The 21,619-nt window shown below is 57.2% G+C and overlaps 1 protein-coding gene across 3 annotated transcripts in view; it reads left to right on the top strand.

The window, feature by feature from the left end:
* Nucleotides 1-2,522: 2,522 nt before the first annotated feature.
* SLC38A10 (solute carrier family 38 member 10) overlaps nucleotides 2,523-21,619 on the top strand; it is a 34,651-nt gene continuing 15,554 nt past the window's right edge. The window contains exons 1-10 of one of the 3 annotated variants that reach the window (XM_062010807.1): nucleotides 2,523-2,697; nucleotides 4,258-4,375; nucleotides 7,884-7,929; nucleotides 9,664-9,757; nucleotides 11,104-11,247; nucleotides 12,902-13,026; nucleotides 16,465-16,567; nucleotides 17,311-17,493; nucleotides 19,342-19,453; nucleotides 19,641-19,747. In XM_062010807.1, coding sequence (XP_061866791.1) covers nucleotides 2,593-2,697; nucleotides 4,258-4,375; nucleotides 7,884-7,929; nucleotides 9,664-9,757; nucleotides 11,104-11,247; nucleotides 12,902-13,026; nucleotides 16,465-16,567; nucleotides 17,311-17,493; nucleotides 19,342-19,453; nucleotides 19,641-19,747 — 1,137 coding nt within the window. In that variant the 5' untranslated portion in view covers nucleotides 2,523-2,592. Of the gene's footprint in view, nucleotides 2,698-4,257; nucleotides 4,376-7,883; nucleotides 7,930-9,663; nucleotides 9,758-10,895; nucleotides 10,939-11,103; nucleotides 11,248-12,901; nucleotides 13,027-16,464; nucleotides 16,568-17,310; nucleotides 17,494-19,341; nucleotides 19,454-19,640; nucleotides 19,748-21,619 lie in introns of those variants that run through there. The other 2 variants (XM_062010806.1, XM_062010808.1) reach the window with 2 other exon arrangements.

The following is a 21,619-nucleotide window of genomic DNA, read 5'->3' as shown; positions in this document are numbered from 1 at the left end:
TGCTGACGCCAGCTCCGGCTCCTGTCTCCTGCTACCCAAACAAACAGGGCCTTGCTTTTCCCTTTCCAGTGCTGTGCTGCCTCACACCATGCTTGCTGAGGGGGACTGGGGGTCTCTGGTGCAGCTTCACTGACCCCATCCCAGCTGATATCTTCTCATGCCATGCTCCTGGGGGTTCACAGGGCTCCAGAACTTTCCAGGGAGTTTTGTGCTTGTTCTCGACAGGTTTGCAGTTTCTCGACTGGTGCTGCTGGGGAGGCTCTGGCTATGGCCAGGATTTTGCCCTGGGCTGTGGGTAATGGTCCTTGAGGAGCCTCAGCCAGGGTGCTGTGGTGAGCAGCGGCCAGCCCATGGCATGTGCCACGTGTGATCCGTGTATTCGGTAGCGGGAGCTGATGGGTTGCAGGCGGGCGGTTGCAGGTGGTTTGGATTGCAGCGGGCCGGGGACACAGTGATTGGAAACACATTGTCCTGGCAGCACCGTCGGCACCGCGCCGAGCTCAAGCTGTCCCCAGCCCGTCCCAGCCATCCCAGCCGGCAGCTCCGCTCGTGCCACTGCCCCTGTGTCCATGGTGAGCTGTGCTGGTGAGCGCTGGGACACAGGAGCCGTGCCTCTTGCTGCACTGTGTGCCCAAGCTGGTGCTTGCCCACTGCCCTGCTGATGGGCTCAGAGGCTGCAGGGGCAGCAGAGTGGGGGCTGTGCCCTGTCTGGTGGCAGGGGAGCTCTCAGCCGGGTGTCTCTGTCCTTACTGGGCTCCTGGCTGCTGCTCACACGCAGAGGAGCCACCCGAGCCCTTTTTTTCTGCCACTGCTGAGTTCGGGGCCGTGTCATGCTAATTGGATAAACATGATTTCCCCTCTAACTCGCTGCAGATGTCTGTTCTGAGCGGCAGGAAGGGGCTCTCCCTTCCCAGCGTGGCCCATGGCTGCTACTGGCATGGCAACAACCCTCTTCTTCAGGCACTCAGGGGTGGGAGATGCCTGGTCCCAGCCCCACACTGGCAGCCCCAGCCCATGGCGACAGGCAGGGGCCAGGGCAGGGCTGTGGGGTGCTCCTGACCCCTTGGCACACACACACACACGTGCATGTGCCCATGTGTGCACACTGGACTGTGTGTATGTGTAGGGTTGCCTGCAGATGTGGGTCTGCAGGTGCTGGCACAGACCTGTGACTGTGCATGTGCAGGATGAGTGCACGTTTGCATCCTGCTCTGCGGTGGCCCCACGGGCGGCCCTGTGTGGGGTCTGGGGCTGTGGTAGCTTTCTGGGGACACATGGGCTTTGCTGCATGTCCTGGGAGCACAGGGGAACCCCCAGAGCACATGAGGATACCCCTCCCCTGCAGCCCTCCCCCATGCTGTGCCTGGGCACCACATCCCGTGTCGGGGAATAGCATCACACATCAGGGTCTCATGTGGCATGTCAGCGTGACATGTCCTGTGATTAGGTGCTGCAGGCCAGGACTGGAGCTCCCCCAGAGCAGTGACAGCCCCAAGGGGATGTGGGCACGACCCCAGTGCAGGAGGCAGTGAAACACAGCCAGTGTTACGGTCACTGGCCCCCCTGAGCCCGCACAACACCTGGAGGGAATTAGGCAGGCGTGTTCACCTCCCTGCAAACCTTTTGTAGAGCAAATTCCTGTGGTTACCCATTGCAATTGCTGCAAATTATACAAGTGCCGTGTGTTTTGTTCCAAGGGCAGTGCACAGCCGGCGTGTGCTGCTCCAACCTGCTGCTGAGCATGGCCCTGGGAACCCACCCAGAGACCCCCACATCTTCCCTTTTATTTCCTTTCCGTTCTTGCTTTCTCCTGCTCAGGGGATGGAGGGCAAGAGGGCAGGTGGGCAGAGGGACTCTGCATGTTGTCTGAGTGTCCACTGTGGGGGAGACCTTGCTGAGGGCAGCTTATGGTCACAATGGAGTTGGGGACCACAACGGTGACCAGGTGCTGTGTGTGTTGGATGTGCACAGCTGCAAGAGAGAGGATTGGTGAGTGCTCAGGGGGTTTGGCCAAACAGAGGTGCAAGGTCTCGAGCAGCTTGTGACTGCATGTACACATGCATGGGCATCCACTGCAGGGGGGTGTGTCCGTCGGCATGTGTGCACGTGCATCTGCACGCCTGTCCATGCATGCACCTGCATGTAGATGCCTGTGTGCACGCGTGTGTGCACCTCTGCATGCCTGCTGCTGCACGTGCACGTCTTTCCACACGTGCATCAGTGTGTACATGTACTTGTGCACACGTACGCACGCCTCTCCCTGCCTGCATGTGCGTCTGCGTTCCCGCACGCCCGTGCATGTCCCCCTGCCCTGCTCCGCCCTGCTTTCCCGAGGGGGCGGTCAGGGGACACCCCGTGTCCCTCCCGGAGCAGCGGCCGCGGTCCGCCGGGCGGCCGGAGCAGCCATGCGGGGGCCGCTCTGTCCCGCGCCTCGCTGCCCCGGAAGCGCCAGCGGAGCAGCGGAAGGCGGAAGCGGCCGGTGCCGGTGCCGGCGGCGGGGGCGGCTCCGCCATGGCGGGCCCGGGCGGCTGAGGGAGCGGCGCCGGGGACGGGGAGGGCAGCGGCGGCCAGCGGGACCGCGCACCGCGGGCCATGGCGGCGGCAGCGCCGGGGGGCTCCAACTGGGGCCTCATCATGAACGTGGTGAACAGCATCGTGGGGGTCAGCGTGCTCACCGTGCCGTTCTGCTTCCGACAGGTGAGCGCCCGCCGCCCCACGTCCCCGCGCCCCGCGTCCCCCCGTGCCTCCCCGCGTCCCCCCGTGCCGCCTCGCGTCCCCCCGTGCCGCCCCGCGTCCCCGCGCCCCGCATCCCCCCGTGCCGCCCCGCGTCCCCCCATACCGCCCCGCGTCCCCGCGCCCCGCACCCCACCGTGCCGCCCCGCGTCCCCCCATGCCGCCCCGCATCCCCGCGCCCCGCGTCCCCCCGTGCCGCCCCGCGTCCCCGCGCCCCGCATCCCCCCGTGCCGCCCCGCGTCCCCCCGTACCGCCCCGCATCCCCGCGCCCCGCGTCCCCCCGTACCGCCCCGCGTCCCCCCGTGCCGCCCCGCGTCCCCGCGCCCCGCACCCCCCCGTGCCGCCCCGCGTCCCCGCGTGCCTCCCTGCATCCCCCCCATGCCGCCCCGCATCCCCCCATGCCGCCCCGCATCCCCCCGGTGCCGCCCCCGGGGCGGTGGGCGCGGGTGAGGGTCGGGCTGGGGCTGGTCTCCCCCGCGGGCAGAGCCCGGAGTGCTGCGTTGGTCGGGCGGGTTTGGTGTGTGCCGCGGGACCCGGCGAGGGGCTGAGGGCAAAAGGCAATCGGGGAGTCCCATCTGCATGTTTCCCACTCCCGGTCCTTGCTCAGAGGGTCCGACGGTGTTTTGTGGCTTTGGTAGAAAACAGTTGGCAGAGGGAGCGCTGAGGGCACAGTTTGGATGTCTCTCGTTGTGTTTTGCCTCGTGGTGGGGTGTCCCAGGACGGGTTTCTGGGGTGTCCCAGGACGGGTTTCTGGGTGTCCCAGGAGGGGTTTCTGGGGTGTCCCAGGAAGGGTTTCTGGGGTGTCCCAGGACGGGTTTCTGGGGTGTCCCAGGAGTGGTTTCTGGGGTGTCCCAGGATGGATTTCTGGGTGTCCCAGGATGGGTTTCTGCCTGATTCGAAAGGGAAAACAGATACAAAGTTTTCCACATGAGCACCCTGGGAGGTGTTTGCAAAGCACCCCCAAGGCCTTTCCACCTCTCTCCAGGAGCCGCTGCCAGATGTAAATACAGCGGGGAAAAGGGCAGCTGTGGCTCAGATCTGGCCTCGCTTGTGACTCTTAAGGTCACTTGCTTGACAATTGAGCCACGTTGAACATCCTCTGCTGCCAACACGTGCCCCAGCCAGGCAGGACAGTGCTGGTCATGACCTTGGTCCTTAGCTCACGCTACCAGATAGTTGTCACTCGGGGAGTTTGCAGCAGTTTGCCCCTTGGGATGCACAGATATCTTTCTTTGCTCTTTGTGAGCCTGTGGAGAGCAGGGGAGGGAGTCACAAAGGCTCTGCTCTGCCAATAGCTCCCAGTTCACTGCTTGAACCGGTGCAGCTGGAAGCTGTGGGAAGCAGGTGGCTGCTCTGTATCGTCCTTGGGCTGCAGACAGAGTGAGCTTGAGCTTGTGCATGGTGTTTCTCCTGGCTGAAGTGGAGGGAGCTCCCTGGGCAGGGGAGAGCGTGGCTGGGGGTGCAGGGGGCTGCGACGGGGCTGTGTGGGGTGCCTGACTCTCTGTCTCCCTTCTCTCGTTTCAGTGTGGCATTGTCCTGGGAGCTCTGCTGCTGATGTTCTGTTCCTGGATGACTCATCAATCCTGCATGTTCCTGGTGAAGTCGGCCAACCTCAGCAAGCGCAGGACCTACCCCGGCCTCGGTGAGTGTTTGCAGCTCCAGGCCTCGGTTTGGTGCGGCTCTTGGTTTTTGTTGGGGTTATTTTGTTGTTGTTGTTGTTGTTTTTTAACTGTGGTTTGACTTTGACCTCTTAATTTACAACTTTCATGCTGATGCTGTTGGAACAGCAGCCGCTTCTCTTCGTGTAGTTTCCAATTTGCCTTGTTTTCCTCTGTCAGCCTCTGCCCCCGGCCCCACGTCCCCGGGGGGGGACACGGAGGGGGTTTAATTCTGCTCTTGACAGCGAAGTTAATAGGCACAGAATGGTTTTGCCTCTGCAGGGCAGGGGAGGAGATGCAGCGCTGACTGATCCAAACCCAAGCCTTCGGGAGCCGGCGTAGCGGGTGTCTGGTGTAAATTACTGGTCTGGGCACAAAAGCCACGAGCTTCCCCACCCAGTGTGCTGCCGGGGACATCGGGTTCTGCCAGCAGGGCCTGGCACGGGGCTGGGGCTGCCTCAGCCGCCACGGCAGGGCCCAGAGGAAGCAGCCGCCGGCTTCCAAGTGGCCAGGAAAACAAAAACATCTGCGGGATCCGTGTGGGGGTTCTGGTGGGGCCTGCTGGGGGCTCTGGCCGTGCCTGCTGGGCCTCTGGCCGTGCCTGCTGGGCCTGTGACAGAGCCTGCCGGGCCTCTGGCCGTGCCTGCCGGGCCTCTGCCTCGCAGCTCATCGCCTCTGCGCCGGCACCGCGCTTGGCCTCTGCTCCTGACCTCTCTGCTGATTCTGACCGACTCGGGGGGCAGGAGGGAGGGGGTCAGGTTCCAGTCCCCTCCGTTGGCGTGTGAAGTGACAGGAGAAGTTGTGTTCTGCGTGCTTTGCCTTGTGCCTCTGGGGCAGGGGAGGCTTGGCTGGCGCTGCCCTTGGTGAAAGCGCTGCTCCAGACGCCCTTGCTGGCAGATGGGTTTCCTTCCTCTTCTGAGTGCCCGAGATGCTGCTGCTGGGCTGCACGTTCTTGGCTTCTGCCAAGTTCTATCTGCTAGAAACCAACCAGAGCAAGAAGCTCCGTGGTCTCAGAGGCTGTGCTGCTGGAGCTGCGGGAAGGGGGATCCCCAGGTAGCGCCCGGCTCATCCCAGCTGCCCGCGTTGCCTCTCGCTGTCCCCTCACAGCACCTCTTTGTGTGCCACTTCCCCAGGGACACAGAGTCCCCTCCACCTTGGAGCGTCTCCCGGGAAGAAGGGATCCTCTGCACTGCCCGAAGCCAAGGGGCTGGAATACACAGAAGGGCCAGTAACGCTTCTGAACTTCCTGGCACACAAATACTGGCTCTGAAAGAAATGGCTCTGCCCTGGGAGAGATGCCACGGGGAGGGCCGGCCCTGGGGAAAGGCAGCGCTCCTACAACGCATCCTAATGCATGGAGGGCGAGCAGCTCCACACAGACAGCCTTTGTTCCCAGGGGCTCGTGCCCTGGGACATCTGCGAGAGATCCCGGCAGCCCCCGCAGCTGATTCTGTGGGAGGCTTTGGCAGCCCTGAAAGACAGAAGGGAGTTGTGGGAGTGCCCTGGAGCCAGGCAGTCCCTTCCGGAGGAGCGGAGCGAGCGCGGGGCCGGGCTGTGCAGGCTGCTGTCGGCCCCCGCCGCCTCCCCTCGCCCGCCGCTGCCGCTGGCCTTGGCTCGCACCGAGCTTTTGCCTTTTGCTGCCGTTCTCCTGCGCCGTGTGGAAGGGAAAGGCCTTGGGCAGCCGTGTGCACGAGCAGCGAGGCTGGAGGCAGCTCCCAGGCGTCCTTGAAGCAGGGGCTGGGTTAATGTCTCCCCTGTCAGCTGCTGGAAGTGGCCTGGGTCTTCACAGCCTGCCTGCGCTGGGCACCCACCCCGGGGGCAGCTCGGCCCCTCACCCTGGGGGTGGAACTGCTGGAGCACTGCTGCAGTAACCACACTTGTCTGGGTCAGCTCTGCCCAGCCTGTTAGAACCAGGGAATCATCACAGTTGGAAAGGACTGTTAAGATCAGCGTGTCCAAGCTCAAGGCACCTCGAGATCCCATTCTGAAGATGCTCGGCTGTATAATTTGTTTTACAGTCATTGTCTCTTTCCTCCCTGAACATAAAGGATCCAGTTTCTCCAGTGTCCCCAGCTGGGGCCATCTGGCACACCATTTCAAGGCTTGTTCCCGTTAGAAGATCACTCCAGAACAGCCAAGGAGACCAATTGCTCCTCAGCATCAGGCCCAGGCTGTTGCTGGCAGCTGAGGACGGTACCTGGAGACACTTTCCTTTCTGTGCCACGCAAGGGGAGCACTGCTAAGGACCCTAAGGAGGGATGGTTCCCCCTCACTCATCCCTGGCTCTCTGGCTGTGGCTGAAAAAGGCTGTTGTTGTTTCCCCTTAGGGCTGTGGGTTCCCAGGGGCGGTGAGGGCTGGAGGCTGGGGCGGTTCAGCCTGAGGCACTGGGGCTGTCACGGAGCTGTCGCCTATTCCCGGTGCTACCCCACAGAACGTCTCTGCTTTACTTTCCTGCTGTGGGTCTCCTGCCATACTTTCCTTTTTTTCTTTTGTTCCTCTCTCACTCTGTGGGAGAACATCTCATTTCCTTAGTTTTCAGCTCAGGCAGAGTCCAAAGAAACCCAAGAGTTCGTAAGTGAATATTGCAAATAGCAGCAGCCAGCGGAGGGTGTTTTGTGGCGGCTCCAGGAATGTGTGTGTGGTACCTTGAGGGGAAGACAAAGTGGGATCCGGGGCGGGGTTTTGCACGTTGGACCTCTGCAGTTAGAGACCGACAGAATCGGGCAGTGTGGTCTGGGTTTGGAACTGGAGGCTTCAATTCCCATTCCCCCCAGCGAGAGCTAAAAATACCCGCGGCCTCCTCGCCGCCTTTTCTTTTTAAGAACAAAACCCAATGATTTGGAGAGCACTGATCATTTTCTGTTACAAGATACAACCCAAGTATGGGAGGGGAGAAGAGGGAAGAAAAAATAACCCCAGAGCCTGTTGGCAGCAGCCCCTTGGTGTGGGTTGTGAGTTCTGGGTATTCTGGGTATGGGATTGAACGTTCTGGGCATCATCTCAGATCTCCCATCCAGCAACGTCAGGCGGTTCAGTTATAGTGGGAAGATAAAAATAAACCCGAGAGTTTGACTGAAACCTTGCACTGCAGTAACTTTTTGCCACACAGCATCTCATACAGACATCTTTTCCAGGCTGCTTTGCCTTTAATGGTTGCCATGTGTGGCTGCTGCTTCACACCACTCCAGTTTTTTAAATAGAAGGGAAAAAAAACCCCAACAACAACAGCAAAAACAAAAGCAATAAGCTGCTCTCTGTCCTTTCCTCCTCGTTGTTCCTGTCTTTTGTGGTTGGCAGTTTGTGGAGGGCAGGTCTGAAAGAGAAAGTGGGAGGGTGGGTGAGGGAAAAGGCCCCAAAACACGGCAGCGATGGGTTCCTGCTGCACTGCCCTTTGTCACTGCTGTTGCTTAATGTCAGACTTGTGTGTCTGTGCCACGTTCTGGACCTTTCTTTGACTAACCAGCTTTGTTTTGTTTCTCCTCTTTCACCAGCATTTCACGCCTATGGAAAAGCAGGAAAAATGTTGGTGGAAACAAGGTAACCTGCTGCTTGTTTAAAGCTTGAACAGTTTGCTTTTCCTTCATGAAAAATGTACTGCTCTGTGGCCTCTTTGGCCTGGCTGAGCTCTCATTTCTTACCCTCCCACCTCCTCTGGTCCCAGAAGCCTCCCTTGCCACCTGGGTGAGATGCCGTGAGCACAGCTCGCAGGTGTTGCCTTCAGCGCGTCCCTCCCGCTCCCGAGCAGCCAGGAGCAGGGTTCCAGGCAGTGGGAGCACGGTGGGAGCTCTCCTCCCGCTCCGCTGCGTGTGCTGTGAAATCATGGGCATGTCACTCGTGGCCCTTTTCCAGGGCTGAGATCGCTGCCAAGATCGCTGCGAGTCAGCGGGAGGAGAGCGTGCGGTCCCTCGCACCCCCGCCATCGCTGCACCGGTCCTGCCCGCTCCTGGCAGCGCCCGCTGCCTCCTCTGCCAGACACCTTCCGAGCTGCCTTGGGGGGGAAATCCCATCTCCATTTCAGGACACACTCAGGTTCCTCAGATGACCCCAGCGCAGGCAGGCGCTGCCCTGCGGGTCTGGCTCAGCGGCTGTGATGAGCCGCTGCTTTTCCCAGCAGAGGTGTTTGCAGGAGGCACTCTGAGGCCAGGCTGCTCACTGGTGCTGGCTCCTTCCCTCTTCTCAGCTGCAGACTGCTGCACAGCACCAAAACCACACAGACTGTTCCTCAGATGTTCCTGGTCCGTGCTGTAATCACTGCAGGGGTGTTGTGGAGTTGGAGCTGGGAGGGAAGGTGGTTCTGTGCAGTCACAGATGGGGGCAGACAGTTACAGACAAGCTTTTCGTTTAAGTGTGGGCCATTCTGTGGGAAGAAGCTTGAGAGCCCATTTGGTATCAAGGCTTCCATGGTAAGCCTCTGCTGTGGGGCTGAGAGAAGCTCTTGCTGATGGTTTCAGATGTTTTATTGAGAAATAAAGGAGTTCTCCCAAGGTTTGTCTCTTCTGCAGCTCCAAACGGCACTTAAACCCGTGTGTGTGTGTTGCTGCTGGAGCTACATCTCTTGCCAAGGCACTAGAATCCCAGAATCATTCAATTGTAGAATGGAAGGGGTTGAAAGGGACCTTTAGAGCTCCTCTAGTCCAACCCCCTCCTAAAGCAGGACCATGTAAATCAGGTCACACAGGAATGAGCCCAAGGGGCTTTGGGAACCTGCTGGACACTACAGGAAAGTTGTTAGATTTGGTGAAAGCTTCGGTGTGGAGGGAGGTTCTTGGCTTTGGACTTTGCCAGGCTGGAGTGCAGAGGGGGTGGCCGTGCCGAGGGTCGGAGCGTGATGCCCCTGTTCCACTCCAGCAGCGATGCACTCGCTGCTCCCGCCACCGCCAGAGCCAGCTCGCAGCCTGCTGGGCCCCTCCACACAGAAGCTCCACTTTGCTGCTGGTTGCCAGACAGGTTTTCAGTGTGGATGAGCAAAATCTGGGGCTTGTCCCCGCTCTGACTTGCCGGGAGGGCGTTAGAGGGCGTTAGAGGGCGGCTGTGTGGTGGGGCGAGGCGTGCCGGGGCTGCTCTGCCTCCGCACGCGAGCCAGCGGCTGCGCAAGGGTTAAAGTCCCTTTAGGCTGTTCCTGGTGAAACTCCTCTTCTGGACTTGCCTCTGTGAACAGAGGGTGCAGAAAGGCCCTTAAGGAAGCTTCAGCTGCTGTGGCTGCATGTAGGGTGTCGGCCTTGAGACCTTGCTCCAGCCCCCTAAGCCGTGTGTGTTTTGTTGTCTCTGCAGCATGATCGGGCTGATGCTGGGCACCTGCATCGCTTTCTACGTTGTCATTGGGGATTTGGGGTCCAACTTCTTCGCCCAGCTGCTTGGATTTCAGGTAAGCAAATCCTGGCTGGATCACATCTACAGTGCAGACGATGGTCCTGTGCTCAGCAGCCCGTGGGGCGCTGTGGGGTTGTCCCATGGTGGGTGTTGCTGGCAGAGCCTTGGGCTCCATGCAGTCCTGGAAGCCCAGACATAGGACAAATAACCAGCCATGTAAAAACCTCCAATGAGGCACTTCCAACAAAGGAATTCTTTTTAGCTTGGTGTCTATTAATTCTGGAGCAGATTCTGGGAGGAGATGATGCTTCCTGCCTTAATTCCTGCACCAATGGGTAGAACCATTTAAGGGAAAAGCTCTTTAAGGTCCTGAAGTCCCAGCCCTCCCCTCACCCTGCCACAGCCACCACTAACCCCTGGCCCTCAGCTCCAGGGCTTTGGGATCCCTCCAGGGCTGGGCGCTCCCCCAGCTCCCTGGGCAGCCTGGCACAGGGGCTGACACCCCTCTCAGGGAAACAGTTCTGCCTCAGCTCCAATCTAAACCTGCCCTGGAGCAACTTGAGGCCATGAAGTGACAGACAGTTCCTCCCTCCGAGCTCTCACCTCCTTGCAGCCCTCCGGTAGTTCCAGAGGGGTTTTTCTCCCATCCCTTGCAGTCTTGCTGGACAAAGTTACCAGGTGCCTGCTCCCTCTTTGGGATAAGATGAGCTGGGTGCTGAACCTGGTGTTGGCTCAGGACGTGTGGTGGTGATGGGGTGCTCCTTGTGCCGAGGAGGCTCTTGCTGCTCTGCCTGGAGAGTTGAGCAGCAGCACTCGAGGAAGCAGAATGGCCCTGTGGAAGGGTTTTTGGCAGGGCTGTTATCTGCTCTCCCTGATGCTGCTGAGCTCTGATTAAGGGACTGTGAAGCTAAAAAGATGTGTTGTGGCTGCAGCCAAATTAGGTATTAAATATTTCCAAGCACTTCAGAGTGTTCTGCTATGAAAAAAACTACCAATGTGTGGTTTTGATTAATTTCCTGGGTCGGAATTTTCAAGACTTCAATCTCTTGTCTCCCGAGTAAGTTCAGTTTGTGTTTAATTGCATGAATAGCTTGTGCTGGATTAGCATTTAAACAGGCATTTCCCCACACACCCTCCCAACACTTCCACTCCAGGATGGACCTGTCACACACTGTGTAGAGCAACAGTGGCACCCAGTGACTGCAGAAGCTAATCACAGACCTGGCCGAGGCAATGGTGAGCTCGCAGCATCTGGTCTTTAACACACCTCCAGAAGCAGAATTCCACGTGTGAGATCAGTCCTGGCTTTGCATTGCCTCTCACTCTGGGGAAGTGAAGCCCACTGGGGAGTTACTGTGGGATGTTTTGAGTGCCCAGCTCTTCAGGCAGGTCCCTTTCCAGGTGTCGGGCAGTTTCCGCATCGTCCTGCTCTTCGCCGTCTCGCTGTGCATCGTCCTTCCCCTGAGCCTGCAGCGGAACATGATGGCCTCCATACAGTCCTTCAGTGCCATGGCGCTCATCTTCTACACCGTGTTCATGTTTGTGGTGAGTGTGGACGCTGGGGAGTGCTCTTTCCCTCTCGTTTTCACACAGGTGTTCCTGCTGGGACAGCCTGCAGGTGCAGTGGTAAACATCCTCCCTGATCCCTGGTGCTGCTGGTGCAGGGCAGCAGTGACCCACGTGCCCTTGGCGTGGGGAGGTGCCCAGCCCTGGAAGTCTGTGAGCTGTTACACACGTAGGGGCTGCCGTGGCACAGCTGATAATAAGCCACAAAATCAAGCTGTGGCTTCTTCTGCTTGTTGGTGTCTTGTAATTTAGGGCTCTGAGCTCTGAATGAAAGATGTGGAGAAGGGTGCCTGGGAGCAGAAGGGCTTTCATCAGGCCTTACTGTTTTCAGCCTCAGTGCTTCTGATCTTCAGGGGAAAGCAGCTCTCGTTGGGAACTCAGGAGTGTGCTTTACCTGCTTGGATGTTTTTGCAGTTGAGGTTAATGTCTTTCAGGCTGCAGGTTGTTTCATTTGTTACATACCAGCACCTCTGGTTTTGGGCACTGAAAGCTTTGTAAAGTCTGGAGGCTGGTGCCTGGTGTAGACTTGTCCTCAGATGTTTCTAGAAAAGTTCCTCACTGAGGTGAACAGATTCTTGAGTGTTCAGGTGCAACGAGGCAAGGTGAGAGCTCCCTGAAGCTGGCCCTGTCAGCCTTGGCTGAGCCCCACTCTTTAGATCCACTTACTGAGGTGGAGACCCTCACTTGCTTTCTAATGACTTCAAATTTCCCCTCACCAGCTCGTGGGGTTTGCTCCAGAAGCCCCAGCCCCACCTCTCCCATATTTCAGGACTGGAAGAGCTGGAACAAAAGGAAGAAAAGCGAGGTGTGGAGATTGTTTCCACTTGTTTTAGAGGGTTGTGCTGGGTCACGCTTCTGAACTTCCCTCTGTAAGGAGGCTGGAAACTGCAGATGAGTGTTGTCCGCAACTGCCCTGCTCCAGGAGCTGTGCCTTTAAGAAAATCACAACATTTCTTGAGAGCTGGCTGCACTAAAACATAATCTCTGGGGATTAGAAACCCCCATTCAGGGGTTATTATAACCAGGCATTCAGACATATTTACCTTCTGTTTCCTGTGCAACCCAATGCCTGCTGCTTCCCCTGTCAATGGCAAAAGAGCTCCCCTGGCCTCGCCTGGGTGCCTCTCTCCCCTTGTTCTTATGAAGTTTATCCCTGTCTTTGGTGAGCTGGTGTCGTTGAAGGGCTCTGGAGGTGCAGTGTGCAGGTGGGCTGCTGTTTTAGGAAGCTTTGTCTCTCTCCCCTGAGCAGGATTCTCCGAGGCAAACGTCGCTTCCCGTTCGGGTTTAAAAAGGGGTTTAAATAAAGTACAAAAGAAGTTGCTGGGAACAACAATTCAGAGTCCAGTGTGTCTGTGGCAACGTCCCACCCGGCGTGTGCTGCGCTGGCTGATGGCCCCACGCAGGGGGCACTGTCACAGGGCTTTTGAAATACACCCCTTGTGGCAAAGGGGCCCTGGGAGGTTGCTGGGAGCTTTAAAACAAGCACGTGAGTGTGTTGGGGAGCTGGGGGATTTGAGGGAGCCTAGGCTGCTCCTCTCAGAGCTGCCACACGCTGCCTTTTATCCCAGCACTCGCTGCTGTGAAGTGGTTTTGGGGTTGGGTCTTAACCCTTTGTCCTCTGTCTTGGCTGCAGATTGTGCTGTCGTCCTTCAAGCACGGCCTGTTCAGCGGGCAGTGGCTGCAGAGAGTGAGTTACGCCCGCTGGGACGGCATTTTCCGCTGCATCCCCATCTTTGGCATGTCCTTCGCCTGTCAGTCGTGAGTACCGGCCGTTCCTGCTTCTGGCAGGGAGTGCTGTGAGGGCACAGGGTCACTGGGATGTGCAAGGGATAGATCCCATCCGGTTTCTTATTTGCTTTGAATCAAAACTCCTTTACAGCCCAGTGAAGTACAGCATCTCATTCACTTGTGACCCTGTTGTTTTACCTAGGTGGGGGGGGTTATGTTTCACTTGGGGGCTGCCCAGGGAGGGTGTGGAGGCTCCTGCTCGGGAGGTTTCCAACCCCACCTGGACACATTCCTGTGCCCCCTGAGCCGGGTGAACCTGCTGGAGCAGGGGCTGGGGCTGCAGCAGCTCTGCAGGGCCCTTCCAGCCATTCTGTGATTTGGTGGTACTGTACTTGAGCAACACAAGATCATTTGGGCCAAACAGATGCCCTCAGTGCACTGCACGTTGCTTCTGGTACAGCTATGGGGGTGGTGAATTTCCCCCTTTTCTTGGATGACTCCAATTTCTTGCCATTTCCCCCATTTGTTGATGAAGGGGATGATTCAGTGCCAGGAAAGGCGCCGGGGTCGTGTCCCCTGATGGCTGCAGGGCCCCTGCAGTGCTGTGCCCTCACACCCACTCTCTGCCTCCCTGGATTCCTTTGAGAAGGCTCAGAAGATCCCGCAGCCGTTGCCTGTGGAGGGTTGTTTGCCTGTTTCTGGTTACCTGCTTTGAATGAGGGGCTCGGGGAGGGACGTGACAGCAGCTCAGACTCTTTGCACGTTATCTCTAGCAGCATCATCACCTCCTGCACCCAAAAGGCAAGTGAGCAATACGTGCCTGGCCAGAATAGCAGCAGACTTTAAATAGAGGTGTAAATCCAAATGTGGACACGGGAAAAGACCATCCTGGCTTGGGAGGCTGGCAGAGCCGGGCTTTCCCCCCTGTAGCTGTAGCAAATGAGGAGCATGCCAGCAGTAAATGAATGTGACAGATAAAATGTGCTCAGTGCTGTGTTCACACCCACACACAGGATCCAGAGTGTCGTTTTCTGCTTGCTGGCTCTCTGGCAGCTCGACTCCCGCCCCACCACGCTCCACTCGTGCTGCTTAATGTCTCCATTACAACTGGCGAAGGCAATTGTGTTCTTTTACGGCTTTACCCTGGTGTAGGGGGTTTTCAACTCCATTTGTTTTCCTTATGGGAGCCTCACAGTAGCCAGCACAGTTTTGCTGGGGGTTGGAAGCGCAGGGAAATGGTTTGGTGTGGCCTCACGTGCACAGACCGAAACACAGGCTCTGTGACCTAAACACAGGCTCTGTCACGGCACTTACATGGCAAAGCAAACCCAAAGCCATTGCATCAGGACAGTGCACTGTCCCCAGGCCCTTTAGGAGCACCTTACTCTCAGCTGGGTAGGTTTGATTTTGCTGACCTCTGAATCTCCTCTTTACACAGTAAATAATTCCAAGGTAAAGCAGGAATCCTCTTCCTTCGGTGGGTAAAGGCAGCAAACAGTGGGGACAAACACCTGCACTCTTATTTTGGCTGGAAAAACGTGACCCTGCCTTGCCTGTGGGCTCACTACCTTTCTGTCCTTAAAAGCCATCCTTGTGTTGCTCAAGTTGCAAAGCAGGTGACTCCTCTGCAGTGAGGTAGCGTGGAAATGTGCTGTTGGGATGAGAGCAGGGGCTCTGGGGTTGCCTCTGCTGCCGTGGCCTGGGTCAGGTCATTGAGCCCTCTGATGGAGGAGGAGTCAGGAGAGCTCTCTGGGAGAAAACCTCTGATTTCTGCATTTGGCTGTTCTGGTGCAGATGGGTGCAAAAGGCTGAGCTCACAGGGATAATAACAGATGGGATGTTTTGGTTGCCTCTGTGAGTGTCTGTTCCTTGCAGGCTGGTTAGGACAGAGCCATGCAAGGTGGTCCCTGTGTGAGGAACAGATTCTGAGGTAGCTCTGGCTATCTCCAAAGCAAAGCTGCTTTCTCTGAGGCTGCTCTTCATGCTTGTGCTGACTTGCCTGCTCTGTGCTCAGGAGGAACCATCTGCTGGTGCCTTCTTTGAGGTGCAGCATAGCAGCTAACACGGGAAAGGGCCCCTGATCCTTCACTGGCCTTCAGTGCAGTCATTCTGCTTAAAAATAGATCCCAGGCTTGTCAGGACACGCTGCCTGTGGCATGCTGCTTGTCCCCTTGCTCTGCCTGAGGAGGAGGTGATAGTCAGGAGGGCCCAGCAATGTGTTGTGGGGGCCTGAGGAAGGCTGTGCTGGTTCTCCAAGCCCCCATTGACCCAATGTGTGCTGTTAGGTGATGGCAGCAGGCCTGGGTGCAGCTGCACTTTTCCCTATGTCCCTGCTGTTGCCCCTGCACTAGCACAGACCTGGCCTGGCTGTGCCACCCCACATGCTGCAGAGCCTCTCTGCTCCCCTTCTTCTTTCTGGGCCTGTAGGTCTGTCTGCTATCCTCTGGTGGGGCTGAAGCCTGGGACACAGTCAGCTAATCTAGCAGAGGTGTCTGCATTGAGGGCAGGGGGGAATCCCACAGGGAGAGGCTCCTGAGGAAGCTGCTCTCTTCTCTCCCTGACAGTAAATGCCCCTCAGGGTGCTGCACTCACAGGCCTCGGGGGCATCTCACAGTCACCAATGTGCTCAGCTCCCTTTGTGCAGAACCATTTGGCCTTCAGGGATGAAGGGTTAAAGGTTTTCCTGCGTGGCCTCAGCTTGACACACTGACTGTTAATGGCTTTGTGCCCACTGGAGCTGGGGATACCCCCCTTCCCTTCTCATGCTCGCTCCCTTCTCCTGAGAATTACTTAGGTAACATGAAGCCAGGATGTAGCCACTTGAAGTAGCAAGAGGTTAATGGGTTGCTAAAACACACACCTGATGTCAAAAAGTAGATGGCACAGGCTTTCCCAGTCTGTAAACACCCCCAGTCCCGTGCAACAGGCGCTCCCAGCTCGCTCCGAGCCCAGCTCTAGCAGCAGCCCCAGACACCACAGGCACTGCCTTCGGCTTTTGTTTGTTTAACTTTGCTGTTAGACACTGGGATGCTCAAACCTTCTTCCTGCTTCTGCTCTGTAAACACTGCATTGCTTTAATTATCAGCAGGGCGAGCTCCAAGAACAATAATGTGCAACGGGCTGCCTGGCCCCGCGCCACTGGCGCTCCACTGGAACAAACGGTCATTCATTTTGCAACACTTTCGAACCTAAATGTTTACATCACACGTTCAGCTCCACGTGGTGGGGTGGGGAAGAGCAGGAATATTTTTTGCAGCACTTAAAAGTTGTGAGTGTTCTGAAACCTCTTGGCACTAGCAACATAAATTGTGGAAGGGCAGCGGGTGTTTGTGCTCCGTCCGGGGAAGGTGTCGAGGAGCCTTTGCTGCTGGGCTGAGGCAGAGAACATGCTGGAGCTGGGGTTTCTCTCTCTCTCTCTCTCTCTCTCTCTGCAGAAGATTTCCTTAAATAATTTGCCCTTTTCTACAGTCAGGTCTTGCCTACCTACGATAGCTTGGATGAACCGTCTGTTAAAATCATGAGCTCCATATTTGCCTCTTCCCTAAAAGTGGTCACCACCTTCTACATTACGGTAAGAGACTTCCCCTTCTCCTTCCTCGCCAGGAGTCACACTCTGCAGGGCTAGCAGGGATTTATCTTCAGCTAGGGCTGCTTGCTGCTTATCTGTGTTTATTCTGAAAGATAAGTCGTTGTGCTGAAAGCAAAATTAGATGGGAGATGAGGAACCAAACAGGGTGTGGGAGGCATTTGGAGAGTCCCTGTTTTCAGTGAGGCACCTCTCCTTGGGCGGAGGCAGAGAGGCCCAGCTCCTCCACGCTGCCCTCCAGGGCCCAGCCTGGAGCTGGAGAGGCTGCCCACAGTTTGGGTGAGCTTCTTCCAGCCTGTTGCAACTGGGGGTAGTCAGGCCCCATAAAGCCCCACTTAATAAAACCCAGTTAATCGTTCCCAAGAAGGGCCTTGCCCTGGGAGGTGAGTCTCTGTGGGGAATGGTCCTGGAGGGGGCTGTCCCGTGGGCCTGTGGGAGAGCAGAGCATCGCTGCTCTGTGCCACATTCCCTCACTGCAGCATCCCCCATGAGACCCCCAGGGATTCAGCCAGAAACTCACCTCTGCTGTTAGGAAAGTCCCACTATTAACCACCTACCTCAGCTTTCTGGGGGGCTGCAGCTGGAGCTGCTGGCAGGTCGCCCATGGAGGTGGCCCCACGCTGCCTCCTTGGCTGGCAGGTCCTGACTGCGGGGAGGTGGCTGGGACGGGCAGCTGTGGCTGTGCCGTGGAGCCCAGGCCCCCGCTCAGCCCCTCTCCCGCCGGGCAGGTGGGCTTCTTTGGCTACGTGAGTTACACCGAGGCCATTGCTGGGAACGTCCTCATGAACTTCCCTTCCAACCTGGTGACGGAGATGATCCGAGTGGGATTCATGATGTCGGTAGCCGTGGGCTTCCCCATGATGATCCTCCCGTGCAGACAGGCGCTCAACACCCTTGTCTTCGAGCAGCAGGTGAGGTGCTCTTGTGTGGCCGGCAGCAGCTGGCACCTGTGAACGTGGCTTTTTGAAGGGCTGCTGTGACTTCTGCTGCTGGCTACCAGCTTGGGCTGCAGAACAGGCCTTGGTTCTGTGAGACTCTCCCTGTTCCCAGCCTGTGGTAGGTACAAGGGCAAAGCCTCGGCTGACAGGGCAGGAGTGGCACCGGCGCAGCACGAGGCCGTGGCTGGCTGTAAATCTTGCTCTGCAGAATGGTTAAGCTGGCACTTTGAGGCTCTTGTCCTGTCTGCAGAGGAATTTCGTGGGCAGAAGTGCTGGAGTGGCAGCCCTGCAGCGTGCCATCGCTCTGCTGCGCCCCGAGGCCCGTGGCTGCCGCGTCGCTGCCCCTCCGAGGGGTTCGGCTCTCGTGCGGGAGCGTTAACGGGCTCAGAGCCAAGGTGCTTCCTGCACTCAGAAAGAGGGAGAAATGTGCTTTTGGAAACAGAGGAGCCTCCTTGTTTCCTGCTGCTCCAGCTGGCATCCTTTTGCTGGCCAACTCCATCTCGCTTTGCATTTAGCTCAAGCTTCTGTTCCTGGCCTCAGAGCCCAGCCCAGCCTCATTTCTCTCGCTTCTGTGTGTGCCTGCTCATTTCTGCTCTTTTATTCTCATCCTCTCACCTCTGTCAGTGCCCCCCTGAGCAGCCTTCTCCCCTCTGGGTTTGGACATCCCCTTGCTGCAGAGCCTCCCCTGGCTGTTTGGTGCCGGTTGGTGCCGAAGCGTTGCGGTGGCAGACAGCCCCCTCCCACACATTCACCTTTCCCAGGGTCAGATCTTCAGACAGCCTTTGTGACTATAGTTGGTCTGTCTGATTTAGACTGTGAGTCCCTTGTGGCAGTAGCGTGTTCTCCTCTGTGTATTGTACGGCACTGAGCATGCCGATGGTATTCAGTAAATAACAGTAAGAGATTGTGGGAATGTTCTGAGGCCTTTGTGTATCTGCATAAATAGAAACCTCTTAGGGCAGGAAATAAAACTTGAGCAATTTATAGCTCTAAATCCTGCCACTTCTGCCTGTGAGAAGCCCCCAGCTCTTTTCTCACATCGGGAGGGCCTGAGGATGGGGGAAGCCAGCGGGTGCAGAGGAGTCAGCACTGGAAGCACTCAGGAAGACTTTGGTTCTCGCCTGGGCTCGGCTCGTTGCTCTTTGGGCTCTGAACGTGTCACTTTCCCATCTGTGCAGGCAGGAGGAACGGGGACTCGCTGGTTCTCCAGGACGAGTGGATCCTCTGCAGCTCCTGCTTGGAGTGTGGGAGTTGGATGGGAGGCAAAGTGCATCAGCAAACCCTCCAGTACCAGCAGCTCCCCAGCAGCACCCATCCTGCTCCCTGGCATCTACCTGGGGTGTCTGGCATTGAGCTGAGAGAGCTGGTACATGTGGTGTGAGAGGGTGAGAGCAGCCCTGCTCCTGGAGATATTAGGGGACATTTTGCCAGAGCAAAACCAGAGCTCTCCCCGCTGTGACCTGTCTCCCTCCTGCCTTCTCAGCTGTGCTCCTTTCTCATGCCCTTGGCCTTGGGGCTGCTCTCCAAGGCCAGCGGCCGCAGCGCTGGCAGAGACGCTGGGGTACAGCTGTGCAGGTCACATCTGGGCCAGGGTGGGAGCAGCAGCTTTGGCTCTGTGCCCCCCACGCTCTTCCTTTGAAGGGCCAAATGCAGCTGCCTATTAAAACTGCTCAGCCACATCTAACTGCCCCCCAGCCTTTAACTCTGAGGAGACCACAGTGTGGCAGTGCCAGAGCTGACAGGGCCTGCTGGGGTTGGGAGCTGTGGGGTTGTGGGGCAGGAGCTGAGCTCATTCCCCCCCTCCCACCCTTTCTCTTCCAGCAAAAAGACGGCACCTTTGCTGCTGGGGGTTACATGCCCCCCCTTCGCTTCAAAGCCCTGACACTGGCGGTTGTGTTTGGAACCATGGTCGGAGGCATCATGATCCCGAACGGTGAGCGAGGAGCTGGGCACAGGGGCTGGTTCCTTGGCTGCTTTCTCTGGGTTTATTCGCTTTTCTGGGTGGGATGGCCTGGCTGACAGGGTTACACCCCACCCCAGCCTGCCTCAGCCAGCCACCACAGCTGCTGCTCTGGCAGTCCTGGAAGAGGCCTTTGCTGACTTCTCTTTTCCTTTGCCAGTGGAAACAGTCCTGGGCCTGACAGGTGCTACGATGGGAAGCCTCATTTGTTTCATCTGCCCAGCTCTTATTTACAAGAAGATCCACAAGAATGCACTTTGTTCACAGGTCAGTGCTGATGCTGCTTGACATCCCCCTAAGCCCTCTGTAGAGCCTGGGAATGTACTTAATTGGGCTGCAGCAGCGAAACTGCTCAGCACCTCCTCCAGCTTCCCCCTCCAGTCTGCCCAGTGCAGGTGGGAGCTGTTCTGGTGGGCAGCATCGCTGACAGCCCTGCAGGCAGAGGCAGGGGAGGTGCTGGCCCAGCTGCCCCGTGCCACAACACCGGCTCTTTTTGTCCCTCCAGCAGCAAGGGAAACATTGGTACAGTGCATAAAGTGCTGCTTTCCAGCCTGCCTTCTGGTGGGCTTCAGGTTCTGTATCTGCAGGGTGGGAAATCCAGGCAGCCTGTAAAAGCTGAACGGGCCTTACATCCCAACCTGCCTGGGCTGGGTAAAGCAAACACGGCTTCTCAGCGATGTGGTTCGTGCTGCTGACCCTCAGCTTTCTGCTTTCAACCAGAAATAATAATTACAAGGAACACACACGTTGAGGTGTTGCTCCAGGAGTTGGTTTTGAACAAACCAGGGTCGTTCAGAGGCTGTTGGAGGTTTCTCTTTTCCCTTTGCTCCGGTTTAAATTGGGCCTCCTCGGGGACTGACACAAAGTGGCTCTTTGCTGGGCTCGATCTCTCTGCTTCTGCAAATACTGTGCTTTTGTGGGGTTGAAATGAACCTGTTTTGGGGTGAGAGGGTTTTTTCTGCTAACAGTAATGGAATCTGCTGCCTTTTCCCGTGGTTGTGCCCCAGTGTTGCCAGCCACAGCAGCGCCGGGCTGGGGGGAAGGCTTTGGGCAGAGTGCAGAGTCAGCAGGGGGAGAGCACGGCATTTCTGTGGGTCCTGCAGAACTAATGGCTTTTTCTGTGTTTAATGGCTTGTGGGTTTGCAAATCTATGTCAAGTTTTGAAGCAGGGTGTGTTTTTTTTCTGTTCCCTGTGCTTTCCCTGACACAAGGACAGGGTCCAACTTTCCAGCCTTCCCTCTGAATTCTGACACTCTGGTCCTAACTTCTTTGACTGAAACCCCAAGCAGGGGTCTGAATGCCAGCCTGGATTTTTTCAGGGAAACAAAGAGCACTTTCAAGAATTGCTTTCTATTCTGCCTGAGCCAGAACTGTTTCTCTGCTATGCCTTGAAACTGCTCTTAGGATGTGTTGAGCTCTTAGACTGGCTGCCCAGAGGCGACTGTCAGCTGCCCGGGGTTGAACACTGGGGCCCTCACAATGCTTGACCTGAAACGCTGGTCACGAGGCTGGTGAAGATGTTTGTCCTGCAGAAAACCCCACAAAGGAATTGGGGCTTATCTAAAGCATCAGCCCCCAGGCTACCCTGGCATTTCAAGGGGCTGGTAGCAGGCTGTCCAGCCTTCTCTTGAATGATCCATTGCCTGTCAAGTTTGCATACTTGCTTTAACCGTGCTGCAGCAAGGGCACACCTGCCCTGGGAAAGGCAGGAGGCTGCAGAGCACCTCCCCACCTCCACTCTGGAAACCAGTTCTGGGCCCACCCTCTCCTCCTTCCTCCAGCTCTTCTCATTTATTCTTTCCCTCAAGCTCTGTCTTTGGTCTCCTCCTTCATTCCTGCTCTTCTTTGATCAGATACTCCATCAAACTCTGCTCCTGTGAAAAATGGCAGTGGAGGGGGAGAAGGAGCCAGCCCTGGGCAGAGCTGTCCCTCCTCGCTTTTCCCCGCCTAAACAACGCAGGTGTACCTTCTCCCTCCCTCCTTCCATCATCTTTAGCTTTCTTCCAAAGCAGCAGACCTTCTTCACATCAGCTCCAATGTTTGCCCTTAAATCATCTCAACTCTTGTGGCCCTGCTGCTGAGAACTGGCTGCTCTTATTGGGCCGCCTCTGGCATCCAGCAAAGTCAGGCAGCTTCCCG

The sequence above is a fragment of the Colius striatus genome, chromosome 18, assembly GCF_028858725.1.
Source record: "Colius striatus isolate bColStr4 chromosome 18, bColStr4.1.hap1, whole genome shotgun sequence".
In the NCBI taxonomy this organism is placed as follows: domain Eukaryota; kingdom Metazoa; phylum Chordata; class Aves; order Coliiformes; family Coliidae; genus Colius; species Colius striatus.
Note: the sequence above shows the minus strand (reverse complement) of the source record. Positions and strands in the feature narration are given on the sequence as shown.